We start from the raw sequence: 13,667 nt of genomic DNA, 5'->3' as shown, positions 1-13,667 counted from the left end.
AATGGCCAGTGTCAATCTCCACCTCAGATTCAGATGAAAATTCTCTTCTAGACTGAGGTTGACCCCCTCAGGAGGGAGACATGGGTTCTGGGTGTATTTTGAGGGAAAACATTACAGACCAGGTCAGGGGTGGGTGGTGCGGCGGGACTGGGATTGTGTCCCTGGGCCTGGAATTTGTGGCAGAAGACCCCACTCTCCCATGAGGTTCCGTTGGTGTTCCCCAGCCAGAATTTCACTTTGTGTAAGCAGAGGTTTTGTACAAATTTGAAGCAGGTGAAATCTAAGAGTGGAACCTTGTGCCTGAGACAGGGAAGGGGTCCGAGTTTTTGTTTTAGTATCCCCTCACCACATATTTGTTGAGCACCTACTATGTGCCAGGCAGTGAGCAATGCAAGGTGCCCGCCTTCAGGGGGCTTACACATTTTGTCTCTTTTGCAATGAATCTAGAGAATGCTGTGACCACCTTGAGCAAGTGATTTCATTCCCAAGCCTCAGTTTTCCCATCTGTGAAATGGAAACAATAATACTCTCCCACACCGGGTAGGAAGCCGACCGGATGGGAAAGTGGGACACTCTACACTGGGGCCTGCTGGTTAAATACCGGGGGAGGCATCTGCCTGGAACAGGGGTTACGCGAGCTCCCTCACTGCTTAAGCAGTTCACGCGTTTGAGTGACAGCTCTCTTGCTTGGGGCGTGGCCACGCTTGGAAACGCCGCCGCCGCCGCCGTGACGTCAAAAAGCCCGGAATCTCCGCGAGAAGTCCAACCTTGTTTTCCGCTCAGATCCTCACGTTTACGTTTCGAAACCCCGCCTCCTCTCTTGGCGTTAGCACGTCCGGCAGCGTTGGCCTATAAAAGCCCTGCGGGTAGCGTCAGCGCACACCATTTTAGTTTCCCACTTGTTTGTCTTTTAGCGTCTCCCGGCACGATCCCGCGCCCCTTTGTCGCGACAGCACTTGCAGCAGCCGGTGACAACTTGAGTTCCCGAGCCCAATGCCGGAGGGCGAGATGAACGCGCTGGCCTCCCGAACCGTCCGAACCTGTGATCGCTTGTGGCAGCCCCAGCCGGCGCTCCTGCCCCCAGGGTGACGCACGGTCCCGAGCCAGTGAGTTGGGGTATCGGAACACCTAGGTCCCCAGGGGTTTGGGGGCTGGGATCAGACTGCTGGTCAGTCATGAGGAGGGAGCTCGGACTTCTGGGTTCCGAAATAGGAGGGTTCGGGGCCCGGACTCCTGGGTCCTAAGGAGGGCCTGTGAACCTGAACTCTTGTGTATGGAGGAGTGGGACGGACCCCAGGGCTCGGACTTAGGAAGCAGAAGGAATTGGGAACTTGGAGTCCTGAGCCAGACGGAGGAGGGGTCTGGGAGCCAGGCTCTTGGGTCCCCAGTGAAGGAACCACCTGGGGATCGGAATTTTTGAGTCTCCGAGGGAGGAGGGTGATGGGGGTCTGATTTGTCGATCCACAGGAGGGTGCGAGAAGCAGGAACCAGGACTTTGTCCCTAAGAGAAGCAAGTAGAGGACCTGTGTTCTCTCTTCTTGGGACTAGGACTTACGGGTGAGAGCAGATGGGGCTAGGGGCTTGTTGAGCTAAGGACAGAGAGAATGGGGACCCAGACTCTTGGGTACTGAGAGAAGAGGTGGCGAAACAAGGGACAGAGATGGGAGTGGCTGGGATCAGAAAGGAATGCGGGGCAGGGACTCTCCTGTTGCTATTTGTGTTACTATTTCCGTTGCTATGACTCAGGATCATCCTCTGATACTATCCCCTAGGCTTCTAAACTTGATTCCTTTTTTTTCTCCCTTTTTCCCAGTCCAGACAGATGGCCCCAGGCCAAGTGCCCCATCAGCCTGCCCCCTGGAGGGATACCCACCCCTTCTATCTCGTGTCCCCGCTGGTGGGCCTTCTCAGCTGGGCCTGGAGACACCTGAGAGGCCCAGGATCTCCAGAGCCCTGGTTGGTGGAAGCAGTAACCGGAACAGATCAGGGAGAAGCTGTCCCGGAGGGAGAAGCTAAGGCTTCTCTGGCCACTCACCATGCCCCCAAGGGCAGGCACCCTCAAGAAGAGACTGGAGACAGTGGGGCAGCTGAGGAGGATGGAGAAGCATCCCGGGGGGCCTGCCCTGACCTGGAAACCAAGTGTTCTCTTCTTGAAGCCTGGGGACTTTCAGATGATGATGACGAAGAGTATGGCAGGGAAGAAGCAAGCAGTATCCCTAGAGAGCAGGGAAGTGAATTTATGGATGGCCAGCCTGCTCCCCTGTCCCCCAGCCTTCTGATAACATCCCTGCAAGACCTTCCTGGGGAGGAGGAATCTAAGGACGAAGGGGTTACTGAAGATAAAGAAGTGATCACGTTCTCTTTTCCTCCATCACACTGGGAGCGTTGTCCCGGGGTGGAGGAAGAGGAGGAGGAGGAGGAGGAGGATGAAGAAGCTGTAAATAAAGAAGCTCCTAGAACATCTGCGTCTCCCTTAGCTCTGGGATCCAAGCCCAGAGCTTGGGTGTGCTGCCCCGTGGATGGAGCCACAGAGGAAGAAAGAACAGAGAATAAAGCAGCCACGGAGACCTCCATTTGCCCCTCATCTGCAGGCTCCCACCTCAGGGCCTGGGAATGTTGTTCAGGAGGGGAGCCTGAGGAGGAGAAGCCCAAAAAAGCTGAGAAAGGAGAAGCTGACCCAGAGCCACACTCCCCAGTTCCAGCCCAGAGGCCCCCGCTCAGGACCTGGCAGCATCAATCCAGTGAGATCACAGAGGAAGAAGAGGAGGAGGAGGACAGTGATTCAGGAGAAGCTGAGGCTTCCTCTTCCATCCCACCCACAAGTGCCTTCCTGAGGGCCTGGGTGTACCGGCCAGGAGAGGACACAGAGGAGGAAACTGAGTGTGAGGGTGAGAATGAGGATGAAGATGATGAATCAGAAGCAGCTGACTTGGAACCAAGTCCCTCCCTTCAGGCCCAGAGTGCCCTCTTCAGGGACCGGATATATCAGCCTGGAGAGGAAACAGAGGGAGGGGAAGCTGCCACAGAATGGGGAGAGGCTGAGCCCTGCCCCTTGCGAGTGGCCATCTATTTACCTGGAGAGAAGGCCCCACCTCCTTGGGCACCTCCTCCGCTGCCCCTCCGTCTGCAAGCACGCCTCAAGTCTGCAAAAACCCCCACCAGGCATCGGGACCCTGAGCCTCCCCTAAAGACCAGAAAGGTGGGTGCTGAGGGCTCAGATTCTTGAGGTTAGCGAGGAGAGGGCTGGGAGCTGGAACTCCTGGGCCTGGGGGCCAGAGGGCTGGAGGCCCCGATTCCTGGGTCCCCCATGTTGCAGAGGGTTGCATGTGAGCTCCGCTGGGACAGCTGTGTTCACTGTAATGCAATCTTTTGCAAGAGGCTGCGCCTTTGTGGGATGAAGGAGCAGCTGCACTGATGTCAACCCCAGGGAACTACCTCCACCTTCTGTGAGTCAGATGGAGGATCCGCTGGTGGGTGAATGACTAACCAGATAACAAGCGTTGCTGTGCCACTAATTTTTGTTTGGTTCTCTCTCTCTGTCTCCCTCCATCTCCCCACACCCCCCAACCTGTGGCCATTTGTATCTTGTGTCTGTATCTCTCTGTCTCCCCATGTCTGTGACGGTCCATCTCCAGGTGCGCTTCTCTGAGAAGGTCTCCGTCCATCTCCTGGCTGTCTGGGCGGGACCCGCCCAGGCCGCCCGCAGAGGCCCCTGGGAGCAGTTTGCCCGGGATCGCAGCCGCTTTGCCCGACGCATCGCCCGAGCCCAAGAGGAACTGGGTCCCTACCTCACCCCTGCTGCCCGGGCCAGGGCCTGGGCACGCCTCGGGAACCCTCCCACTTCTCTGGCCACCATACCTGCCCCTACCCCGACCTTACCCACGTCCCCATGCAGACCACACCTTTGAGCCACATTCTGGCCTCTCCATCTCCTCCCTGTGTGTCTCCTTGCCTGGACCTCAGTGGGAGGCATGGCTAAGATGAAGTAGTTTTCGTGTTATTAACTATTTATTTTTAAGTGTTGGTTTATATAAGGAATAAAGCTTTTCATAGTGAGCAGCGTCTCCGTGTGTGTCTGAACTGACACCATCCACTATTCCTGGGTCCCCAGAACAGTTGCGGGGGAACAGCATAAAGGCGAGCCTCTCAATAGAGGATAAACTACATTTCCCATCATCCCTTGAATTTGCCTCTTCCCATTCCGAGGCTTCTTTTGAACTAAAGACTGGTGGGTTTTGTCGTTTTTCTTTGGCTTCCACCTAAATTTGATTAAACCCCAGACAGTTATCTCCCCAAGGCAGCTGGGAACTGGACTCACCAAAAAAGGGTTAAGCTCCAGTTTTCTGTGTGTCCCTGGAATACAAAGACTCATCCTCCTACTTGGCAGATGTGGTGAGTTCCTCAAGGCTTTCACATTTATGAGTGGGCCTGATTTCACATTTTTAAATCATGTGTCCACAGACTCAGTTTCCTTATCTGTAAAATGCAGCTAACAATTGCACATACCTTATGAGTTTGTAAGGCCCCAAAGGAAGTCATAATGAAAACAATGTTTGTCAAATAACTTAAGTGTTGGCTAGTATTTATTCTCACTCTAATGGATGTCTTCCAATTACCCATCCTACTGTACCTCACCAGCTTAGAACTCTTCACAGCAGTTCAAACAAAAGTGGCCCGGGGGGCTTCCCTGGTTAAAAATCCACCTGCCAATGCAGGGCACACGGGTTCGGGTTCGAGCCCTGGTCTGGGAAGATCCCACATGCTGCGGAGCAATTAAGCCCATGTGCCACAACTACTGAGCCTGCACTCTAGAGCCTGCGTGCCACAACTACTAAAGCCCGCGCGCCTAGAGCCCGTGCTCCGCAACAAGAGAAGCCACTGCAATGAGAAGCCCGCACACTGCAACAAAGAGTAGCTCCCACTCACCACAACTAGAGAAAGCCCGTGCGCAGCAACAAAGACCCAACCCAGCCAAAAAATAAATAATAATAAAAAAATATTAAGAGGAACTAAAGAGTAAAAAAAAAAACAACAGAGGCTCGGGAAAAAAAAAAAAAAAAAATGGCCCAGGCTTCCCTGGTGGCGCAGTGGTTAAGAATCCACCTGCCAGTTCAGGAGACACAGGTTCGAGCCCTGGTCCAGGAAGATCCCACATGCCATGGAGCAACTAAGCCCGTGCACCACAACTACTGAGCCTGCACTCTAGAGCCTGCATGCCACAACTACTGAGCCTGCGTGCCACAACTACTGAAGCCCACGCACCTAGAGCCCTTGCTCCGCAACAAGAGAAGCCACCGGGATGAGAAGCCCACGCACCGCAATGAAGAGTAGCCCCTGCTCGCCACAACTGGAGAAAGCCGGCGCACAGCAACGAAGACCCAACACAGCCAAAAATAAAAAATAAAATTAATAAATAAATAAAATTAATTAATTAGTTAATTTTTTTTTAAAAAGAGTGGCCCAAACGTCCTGCACCCTATCCAGCCTCATACCTTGTCCCTCCCCATTGGTTCCCCAGGCTCCTGCTACACTATCCTTTCATTCCCAAACCGACCAAGCCCCCTTCCACCTTAAGACCTCTGTATGAGCTGTGGCTACTGTCTGTTCCCGTCCCTGACCCCTCTGGCTCAGCTAGTTCCTTGTGATTCTTCAGATGTAGATGAAATTTTTTTTTTTTTAAGAGATATCTTGCTCTGACCCAGCCAACTTGTGTGCATTCCTCGTTCATAGCAGACGAGCATTTTGATTTTTTTGTTGTTTAAGACCCATCCCCCATGATCGGACTGTGATTTCGGGAGGGCAAGTGCTGCCGAACAGCCCACTGCCTAGAGCACAGGACGGGGCACTCAGGCGGCGTCTAATAAGTGTTGGTTATTAGTAAACTGGTGCAAAAGAAGGCACGCTGGGGCCCTTTCTCCAAACGAGCAGGCACACAAGCTGATGAGAGTATTTCATTGAATTACTCACATGCCAGCTTCCCATCGAAAATGGACAAGCAGATGGCGAAGGCTTGGAGAGGACAAAGTGGGAAGCGGAAGTCCATGGTGAACGTGTCTGGGGCTATGCGACCGAACTGGAGCACCAGGTAGTCCGCTGAGAAGGAAGTCAGGAATTAAGAGGAGCGGGTGTCATTTCCCTGCCGCGGGCCTCTGAGCCGCGAGAACTACGACTACCGAGAGGCTGTGCGGCGCCCTCAGTATGCGCGGAATCCTCCGGAAGTGCAGTTTACATGGCAGAGGGCCTTGTAAACTACACTTCCCAATAGGCTTTGCAATAGCGTGGAGTCGGCTCTGCCTAGAAAAACGCTCAAGTGCTAATGGGAGAAGTAGTTCTTGTCCTGCTCTCTTGCCCAGGTAAACCAGTTCCTAGGAGCTCACGGTCATCCGGATGCACGATCTGGAAGTTCTTGACCGAGGTCCTAGTGACGCGACCATGAAAATTGAGCACGTAGGCGCCGCTCTCGTCGCTCCACGATGGGGCTTTATTTTGCAGCAGGACCAGCCCCTGGCTGGCCCCCCGTTGGAGACGACTCAATAGCGACTCCTGTTCCTAGAGGGTAAAGTAGGGGACGTGGTTAACCAACTACCAACCAGCTTTTTTCCTCCAGACGCAGAATTTTGAGTCCCTAGGCTCTCCTTCCTGAAAAACATAAGTCTGACAAAGTCCTCCCGTCTTCATATATGACCTTATGCAATCCATCAGCTCCCTCTCCCCTTAGGACCTATGGCCGGTCCCCCAGCCCTTCCTCCCCATTGACCCAGAGACACTCAACCTTGGCGGACTCACATTTTGTGGCTGGACACTGATTCTCTGGTTCTGGGCGTCGATTCCTGGAATGATCACAGTCATTTTCCGGGGCCCTCGGAATCCCAAGACGTTGGTTTCCTGGGGGTAGTATGCTCCATTTGGCCTGCTTCTTTCTCCCTCCCCACCGTCCTGCTTCACTCTTTCTCGTCTCCCGGACACTCACATAACACACAGCCCCCAGCTCCTCCCTGATCTGAGCAGTCTCTGGGACAAAATTCTTCCTTTCTGGATTCACCCCATTGTCGAAGATGGTGAATTTGGTGCCCAAGACATTAGATCTGCTCCAGGAGCGAAGTGGTCAGAATAAAAATAATAATTATTCCTGTTTTACATTACTGCTTTCCCATGTCATCTCATGAACTCTTCCGATCAATCCTCTACAAAAGACTCATGTTCCATGTTCCATGTATCCAGTCCCAGCCCCCTCTCTTTCTTTGGTGAGCCATGATTTCCTGCCTTGGCCCTTTAGGAACGCTCTTCCAAGACAAAAGAACTCACATATCCCAGCCCTCTTCTCCCACAGGAACTTAGGAATGCCAGCCCCGTGTCTCTCAAGAAGCCAAATGTCTTAAATGCCAGCCTCTGCTCCAAAGCCTTCAGTTCTATTCCCAACTACCCTGGGGTTGCAACTTGAAGAACTACAAAACCCATCAGTCCCCAAGAGAAAAAGTTGTAGGGCAGGTGGAACTTGTACTCTAAAGCCCACTGGGAAATGTAGTTCAATTGTCCCCTTCCCCCCCACCCCAACCCCCGGCCCTCTACCACCTGTTTATCACACACATCAGGACTCTGCCCACCTGACTTTGCCCACAAAGTTTTCCCCATCCCGAGACAGGTCTGTGGGGTCCAGGGAGACGAGGTAATTAGAGGTTTTGCTCCTTTTTCTCTTGCGCCCAGCCAGAAGGAAGTGCTGTGGATGTGAGAAACAGCCCATTAGAATCGATTTCTGGTATTTGGCTAGGGCGAGGGGTCCAAAGACAAGGAAACACCATGTCCCCAAGACAGAGGAAAGGGTAATGGAGCAATAAGCGTCCCAAGGCTTGCTGGGAGATGCGGTTCTCACTGAAGGAAGTCATCAGCTGGGTCCTGAATGGGGAACTTCATTTCACATCTTTTTTTTTTTTTTTTTTTTGCGGTACGCGGGCCTCTCACTGTTGTGGTCTCTCCCGTTGCGGAGCACAAGCTCAGTGGCCAAGGCTCACGGGCCTAGCCGCTCCGCGGGATGTGGGATCTTCCCAGACCGGGGCACGAACCCGTATCCCCTGCATCGGCAGGCGGACAATAAACCACTGCACCACCAGGGAAGCCCCATTTCACATCTTAATATCTCCCCCTTATTCCTTCGGCCATTGAGTTCAGGGTTGGGGCTGAGCCCAGGGAGGGGCGAGCCTGACTGGCAGGCAGGGCCTGGCTTTGGAGAATAGGGAAGAGCCTCACTTGGAACATCGCAGCAGGACTTCAGTACGTGTTTCATCGGGAAAAAACAGGTCTGGCACTGAGTAGAAGAAAAGCCTCTTTCTGGGAGAGAATGAGTAATTGAGGAGAAGCGGCCACACTTGAGAGAGGAATGGCCAGACTGAGAGGGGCGTCGCTTGGCTATGGGTGGAAAATCCACGAAGCAAGGGGCTTGGCTCCTGAGAGGCGGGGCCTGTCCCAGCATTGGGTGGGGCCTGATAATACAGAAGGCTCACTGAGGGGCCAGACTTGGATCGAAAAAGATGGGGCCCGTACCTCACGAGGGTCTGTAAGGGGTGGGGCTTGGGACCTCCCGACGGGGCGCGGCCTAGCTTTGAGAAAGGCGGGCCCAACTCCAGAGTGGACAGGGCTGGATTATGGGATGGGGAGGGCCTATCGGGCTCTGAGAGGAAAGAAGCCTAGTGCTGTGAAGGGCAGGACTTGGCGCTGGAGCTGACCAGTCCTAGTTCAATGACGAGCAAGGCCTGGATTCGCCTAAGTCTTGACCTCTCTCAGAAAGGGGCGGGACTTGCCCTTGGGAGGTGGGACTTGTTTCCGAGGCTGCCAGACCGCACCTTTCGGCCGTCGGCCGCCTCCAGGTAGAGATAGTAGAAAGGGAACATGCCCTTGTCTACCCCGCGCTTGTCGCGGCTGATGCGACACTGTACCGTGCGACCGCGCAGCGCTGGCCGCAGCACATACGCTTGCATGTCCTCGCCCAGCCGAGGGCCTGGGGTGCGGGGAGGCGAGCGGAGCGAGCTCCCCACATCGCTGTTGCCCGCGCCGCCCGCGCCTTCCGGAGCCTCGGACACCTCTTCGTCGGCCGCCCATTGGGAGTTCCTCACTGTAGATTCCGACTCCTCTTTCTTCTCTTCCAGGTCTTCGCCCTAGCCCACGCGCCAAATTCAAGTTGAGGGACAGCCGAGACCCGCCCTCCCCCGCCTTGCCAACTAGCGATTGGCCATCCCAGCTCAGGGTTACGCCCTCTCTCGACCAAGTTTTCTGTCTATTGGTCAAACATCTAAGCCACCTGCTGATTGGCCATTACGTTCAAGGGGCCCACCCCACCAAGCCCTCTTCAAGTGTTGATTGGCCAGCACCATTAGCAGCCACACCCATTCCACCTACCGATTGGAGCATCCCTTTGAAAGCATTGCCCATTCCTCTAATACCAATGTTCATTGGGTCTAGATAACATATAGTACCGCCCAGATATACTCAACTGAAACTCTCACTTTCATCAGTAGCAAAGTGAGTGCCAGTTGGCCCTTTCTCACCCTTTCCAAAGCTCGCTGCCTTTCGAGGGGCTGGGTTTTAATGTATATGCTCACATCAATTCAAATCCTCTAGATTGACTGAATAAATGGTGCGCCTCTGCTAGCCCAGACATAACAGGTTCCACTCACCAGTAAAAAGGGCCCTTGACTGGGCTGCAGAATTTTAGAGTCCCGTCCCCCCTAGAGTCCGAAACTAGCCCTCCTCCTCCTATGTCCTCATTGCCTGTGCCACCTCCCACCTTGTTGGAGGCTAAGTCTCCATGGCCCCCGTCACCATTCATCCCAGGGTTTGGTCTCGGACTGGGCACCTCGTATTCATCTCCAACATCCTGGGATTCGCCCTCGTCCTCAGCACTGCCCCCTAAGGGGTGGAAGAAGCCCGAAGAAGACTGAGCTCAGGACACCTGGGTCCCAGGAGCTCGGGACAAGGTCATCGTGCTAGCTGGAGAAGGCCAGAACCCCTGGGTTTCCGACCCCTACTCTCTCTGACTGCTCTGGATCTAAGGACAGGGAGTGGTTAGAGTCCTCTCTTTCCCTTATCCCAGAGAGAGCATCCGGGAGACTGGGGAACTAAAATGGGAGGAGGGAGCGGAGTTTGGGGTGATAACCCAGAGGCCTGTTATTGAAATCGTTGGTCATGTCATGAGAATGAAAGGAAATGTCACCACAGTGGAATATTAAGAAATAAAAAGGAATGAAATACTGATAATGCTACAACATAGATGAACGTTGAAAGCATGCTAAGCAAAAGAAGCAAATCACAAACGATTATATACTGTATTATTCCATATACGAATATAGAAATATCCAAAATAGGCAAATCTAAAGAGACAGAAATTAGATTAGTGGTTACTTAGGTCTGGGAGAAATGGGGGGTGGGGGGTTGACTGATAAAAGGTATAGGGCTTTCTTTTGTGGGTGATGATAATGTTCTAGAATTCATTGTGGTGATTGTTACACATCTTGGTAAATATACTGAAAACCATGGAATTGTAAACTTTAAATGAGTGAATTGTATAGTATGTGAAATATATCTCAACAAAGCTGTTACCAAAAAGGGGGGGGGGATTTGCCACATGGACCAGGGGGCCAGATTTCACCCAATGTCCCAGAAATTACCAGATCGTTGGCGGGCTGGCCAACCCCTGTGTCGAGTCCCCCGAGGCTCTTCATAAGGAGGTGGTGAGGCAGGAACATCCTCCAAGGAAACTTCCTCCAACTCGAGATCGGAATTGTCTGGTAATCAGGATAGGGGGGGGGTCTGGAGACTGGGATTTCTGAATACTGGGGGAGGAGAGGGCTGGAGAATCAGACTCTTGCGTGTTGGAGAAGAAAGTTCAGGACCTGGACTCCTTGGTGTGAAGGAAATGGGGCCCCTGGGGGTCCTTTGGAGAGCAAGGACTGAGGCTCCAGACTCCTGGGTTCTAGTGGGAGTGGAGTTCCAATGTATAGGCGGCCCAAGGATTTGAGATTACCTGCTTCTGTCGGCGATACCAGGGGTCCACGGTCGCCACTGCCATCTCCACCGCAGCTCACAGTGCTCAGGACACTGCGGGCACCAGGGCGCAGATGTGTCTCTGGCACGTTCTCCTGAAGGAAAGGGTTCCCGGGGCCTGGGAGAAGGTGAGGCGAGGCCCATTAACACGATGTACAAATTCCGGTCATCTGAGAAGATCCGCCTCCTCACTAGTTTCCGAGACATCGTCCCTGATTGACTGACTACCCAAACCCCCGAGACCCATTCAGAACCCTAACTCTATCCCAAGACTCCAACAAGCACAGCCCTACCGCTAAATTGTCTCGATTCCGCGTGTAAACAATCCCACGCGGGCTCTCCAGTACCTCGGCTCTAAATAACCCAGTCCCGGCCCTCGGGCTTTGCCTACTTCAGCAGTGAGGTTTCTGCCTAACTGCAACCCGGAGCTTTTCCAGGCCCCGCCCCAGCACTTTCTGGGCGGTCCCCGGCTCCCCCAGGCTCCGCCCCGGAGCTCTAACAAGCCCAATCACAGGACTCTTTCGGGCCCCACCTCTAGTTGCACCACACCCCGCCCCCGCGCTCTCCCTGACCCCGCCCCCGAACTCTCACAGGTCCTTCCCCTGGGCCCTCACGGGCCCTGCACTCAGGCTCTCCTGGGCTCCACCCAAGGGTTCTGTCAGGCCCCGCTCTCGTGATCTACAAGTCCCCGCCCCAGCGCTCCGCCAGGCCCTTCCCCTCTAAGCCCTCTAGGCCCCGCACTCCCACAGACCCCTCCCTCCAGGGCTGTGCTCCTGCCCGACCCTGGGAACCTTTCCTCACCGCTGTCACCCGAGAAGCGCTCCTCCCGCTGCCGCGGTCGCCGGGGCCGCAGGGAAGCGTCAGGATTGGCCTGAACCATGAGGGGCTCTTGGCGCTTCCGTCGCTGCTTCATCTCAAACAGCCGCCGCTGCGGGAAAAGAGTGTATGGGCGGGAATGGGAGGGTTGGAACCGGACCAGAAGACATGGGTGAAAGGGGGCCTGGGGCAAGGGGCGTCCTGCATCGGTGGGAGAGTTCCAGGCCTTCAGTCCCTCAGCAACTCCTTCCTTAGATCCAGGAGTCCTGGCTCCCAGGCCCCTCCTCCCCCAGGACCTAGGAGTCCTGCTCTCCAGAACGCTTGATCCTTAGAAATTTTGGAGTCTCGTCACCAAGGTTTGCTTCTTGAGGATCCCAAATTCCTATTTTCTCATTTCCCAATTGCAAAACTTGAGGATCCGAGAGAACCAACGAGGACCAGGAATCCCAGAGCAAGTCCTGGGGGTGGGGCTCCTGGGGAGGTATGGAAGATGGAAGAGTCGGGAGTGGCAGGATTCCTGGGCACAGTACCTGCTCCTCCAGTTTCTGCAGCCTCATGGCGGCAAGCTCATCCCCCAGGGCCCTGAGAGAGGTGCAGGTTCATAGTGACAGCAAGCAGGGCACCCTGGTTGCCCAAGAGCCCCTCCCCAACTTAGGGTTCTGAACACTTGTGAGGACACAGAAGAGGCAGAACCTGAGCCTGCTCCACCAGTTCTGAAGCTCTTTCTCACAGCACTGGCCTGTCTAGAATCCAGGAGTCAGAGATCCTAGGCCCCTCCTGTCCCAGCACAAACCCCCCATCCCTTCCTCTTTCAGACCCAGGAGTCCTCATTTGTACCTTCCTCCCTTTAGGTAGGACCCAGAAATCCAAGCCCCCAGGCCCTTCTTGCAAGGCCAATGGTGCTGAACCTGCAAACATCATTATGAGACCAGAGCTGAGTAGGTGTGGGCATAATCAAACTTTGAGTTCCCCCTTGCACCCCCATCTCCACCCCTGCCCATCTCATTTCCCCCACTCACTCCTTCTTCCATGTGTCATTCTCCTGAGACATCCTGGAGAAGCAAAATGAGGAGTCAGGACCCAGACCCAACATCCCAATGGACTCTTCCCTTCAACACCTGATCTTAAGCTTTAAATTTTCCCCTGACCCAGGCAGCCCGAATTCCAGCACCAACACTTGCTAGGGACCCAGCAGCCTGTTTCCAGCTTTTGTCACTATCAGGAGTCCAGCTCTCTCTTCCCCAAATACCTCCCTCCCTCCTTCACCCAGGCATGAGAACTCAGGACTCTGGACCCCAAACACCCCATCCCCAGTGATCCTAGACCCCCAGCACACACCTGCCTAGGATCCTGGAGACTCCTTTTCCTCCTCTCGTGCCTGGAGAGGCTTTTCACATTCACACCTCAGTTCCTTGCCTCTCTGGCCAATTTCTAAACATACCTGACCCTATCTTTGGGAACCAGTGATGTAATCTCTGGGTCTCTGGGAAGTAAGCAGGGGGGAAACAGAGGGCTTAGAGGGAGGGGGGATTCCCACTGGGACCTGCCCTAATCCCCTCCCTCCTGGCTCCCCACGTTCCACTTCCAGCAAAGCAATGACCCCTGGCCTCTGCTGTAGCCGGGCAGCCCTGCTCCAGGGGTTCTGAATTGGAAGAGCATGCAGGTGTTCCTTAAAGGGACCTGACAGAGGCCGCATCGCAGGCTCGCTCTACACCTCTCTCTTATATAAGAAACTTATAACGTGACCTGTGCCAACTACTACCGATCTGTAATTTACAGCCACTTCTAGGAGAGAAAATAAATGGGAAAACTACAAC

General features: G+C 54.2%; 2 protein-coding genes across 4 annotated transcripts; one reads left to right on the top strand and one right to left on the bottom strand.

Annotated features, from left to right (window-relative positions):
• Positions 1-896: 896 nt before the first annotated feature.
• Positions 897-4,056, top strand: PPP1R15A (protein phosphatase 1 regulatory subunit 15A). Of its 3 annotated transcripts, XM_060085080.1 has the most exons (4): positions 897-1,106; positions 1,814-3,199; positions 3,377-3,446; positions 3,636-3,720. In XM_060085080.1, exons 2-3 carry the CDS (start codon positions 1,823-1,825, stop codon positions 3,413-3,415), a joined length of 1,416 nt encoding a protein of 471 aa, XP_059941063.1. In that variant the 5' UTR covers positions 897-1,106; positions 1,814-1,822; the 3' UTR covers positions 3,416-3,446; positions 3,636-3,720. The 3 variants fall into 3 exon arrangements, with proteins under 3 accessions (XP_059941063.1, XP_059941060.1, XP_059941061.1); XM_060085077.1 differs by lacking the exon at positions 3,377-3,446 and having other exon boundaries at positions 3,636-4,056; XM_060085078.1 differs by having other exon boundaries at positions 3,377-3,725.
• Positions 4,057-5,959: 1,903 nt separating this feature from the next.
• On the bottom strand, positions 5,960-12,407 carry TULP2 (TUB like protein 2). Its single transcript, XM_060083097.1, has 11 exons — positions 12,381-12,407; positions 11,836-11,962; positions 11,015-11,152; positions 10,659-10,775; positions 9,779-9,900; positions 8,838-9,149; positions 7,605-7,717; positions 6,971-7,085; positions 6,787-6,885; positions 6,378-6,549; positions 5,960-6,093 (listed from the first exon to the last, which is right to left on the bottom strand). Exons 1-11 carry the CDS (start codon positions 12,405-12,407, stop codon positions 5,960-5,962), a joined length of 1,476 nt encoding a protein of 491 aa, XP_059939080.1.
• Positions 12,408-13,667: the final 1,260 nt, after the last annotated feature.

Source organism: Mesoplodon densirostris, chromosome 19 (genome assembly GCF_025265405.1).
Source record: "Mesoplodon densirostris isolate mMesDen1 chromosome 19, mMesDen1 primary haplotype, whole genome shotgun sequence".
Lineage (NCBI taxonomy): Eukaryota > Metazoa > Chordata > Mammalia > Artiodactyla > Ziphiidae > Mesoplodon > Mesoplodon densirostris.
The sequence above is the reverse complement of the archived record's forward strand: the minus strand, read 5'-3'. Positions and strand labels throughout refer to the sequence as shown.

What these genes read in the sequence shown, in the direction of transcription:
- PPP1R15A (XM_060085077.1), top strand. Translation starts at nt 1,823, where the DNA reads ATGGCCCCAGGCCAAGTGCCCCATCAGCCTGCCCCCTGGAGGGATACC. An exon ending in CTCCCCTAAAGACCAGAAAG is followed by an intron (nt 3,200 to 3,635) that starts GTGGGTGCTGAG and finishes GTCCATCTCCAG; the next exon opens with GTGCGCTTCTCTGAGAAGGT.
- TULP2 (XM_060083097.1), bottom strand. Translation starts at nt 12,407, where the DNA reads ATGAGGCTGCAGAAACTGGAGGAGCAG. An exon ending in TGCAGAAACTGGAGGAGCAG is followed by an intron (nt 11,963 to 12,380) that starts GTACTGTGCCCA and finishes CTTTTCCCGCAG; the next exon opens with CGGCGGCTGTTTGAGATGAA. An exon ending in AGCTGGGGGCTGTGTGTTAT is followed by an intron (nt 6,886 to 6,970) that starts GTGAGTGTCCGG and finishes TACTACCCCCAG; the next exon opens with GAAACCAACGTCTTGGGATT.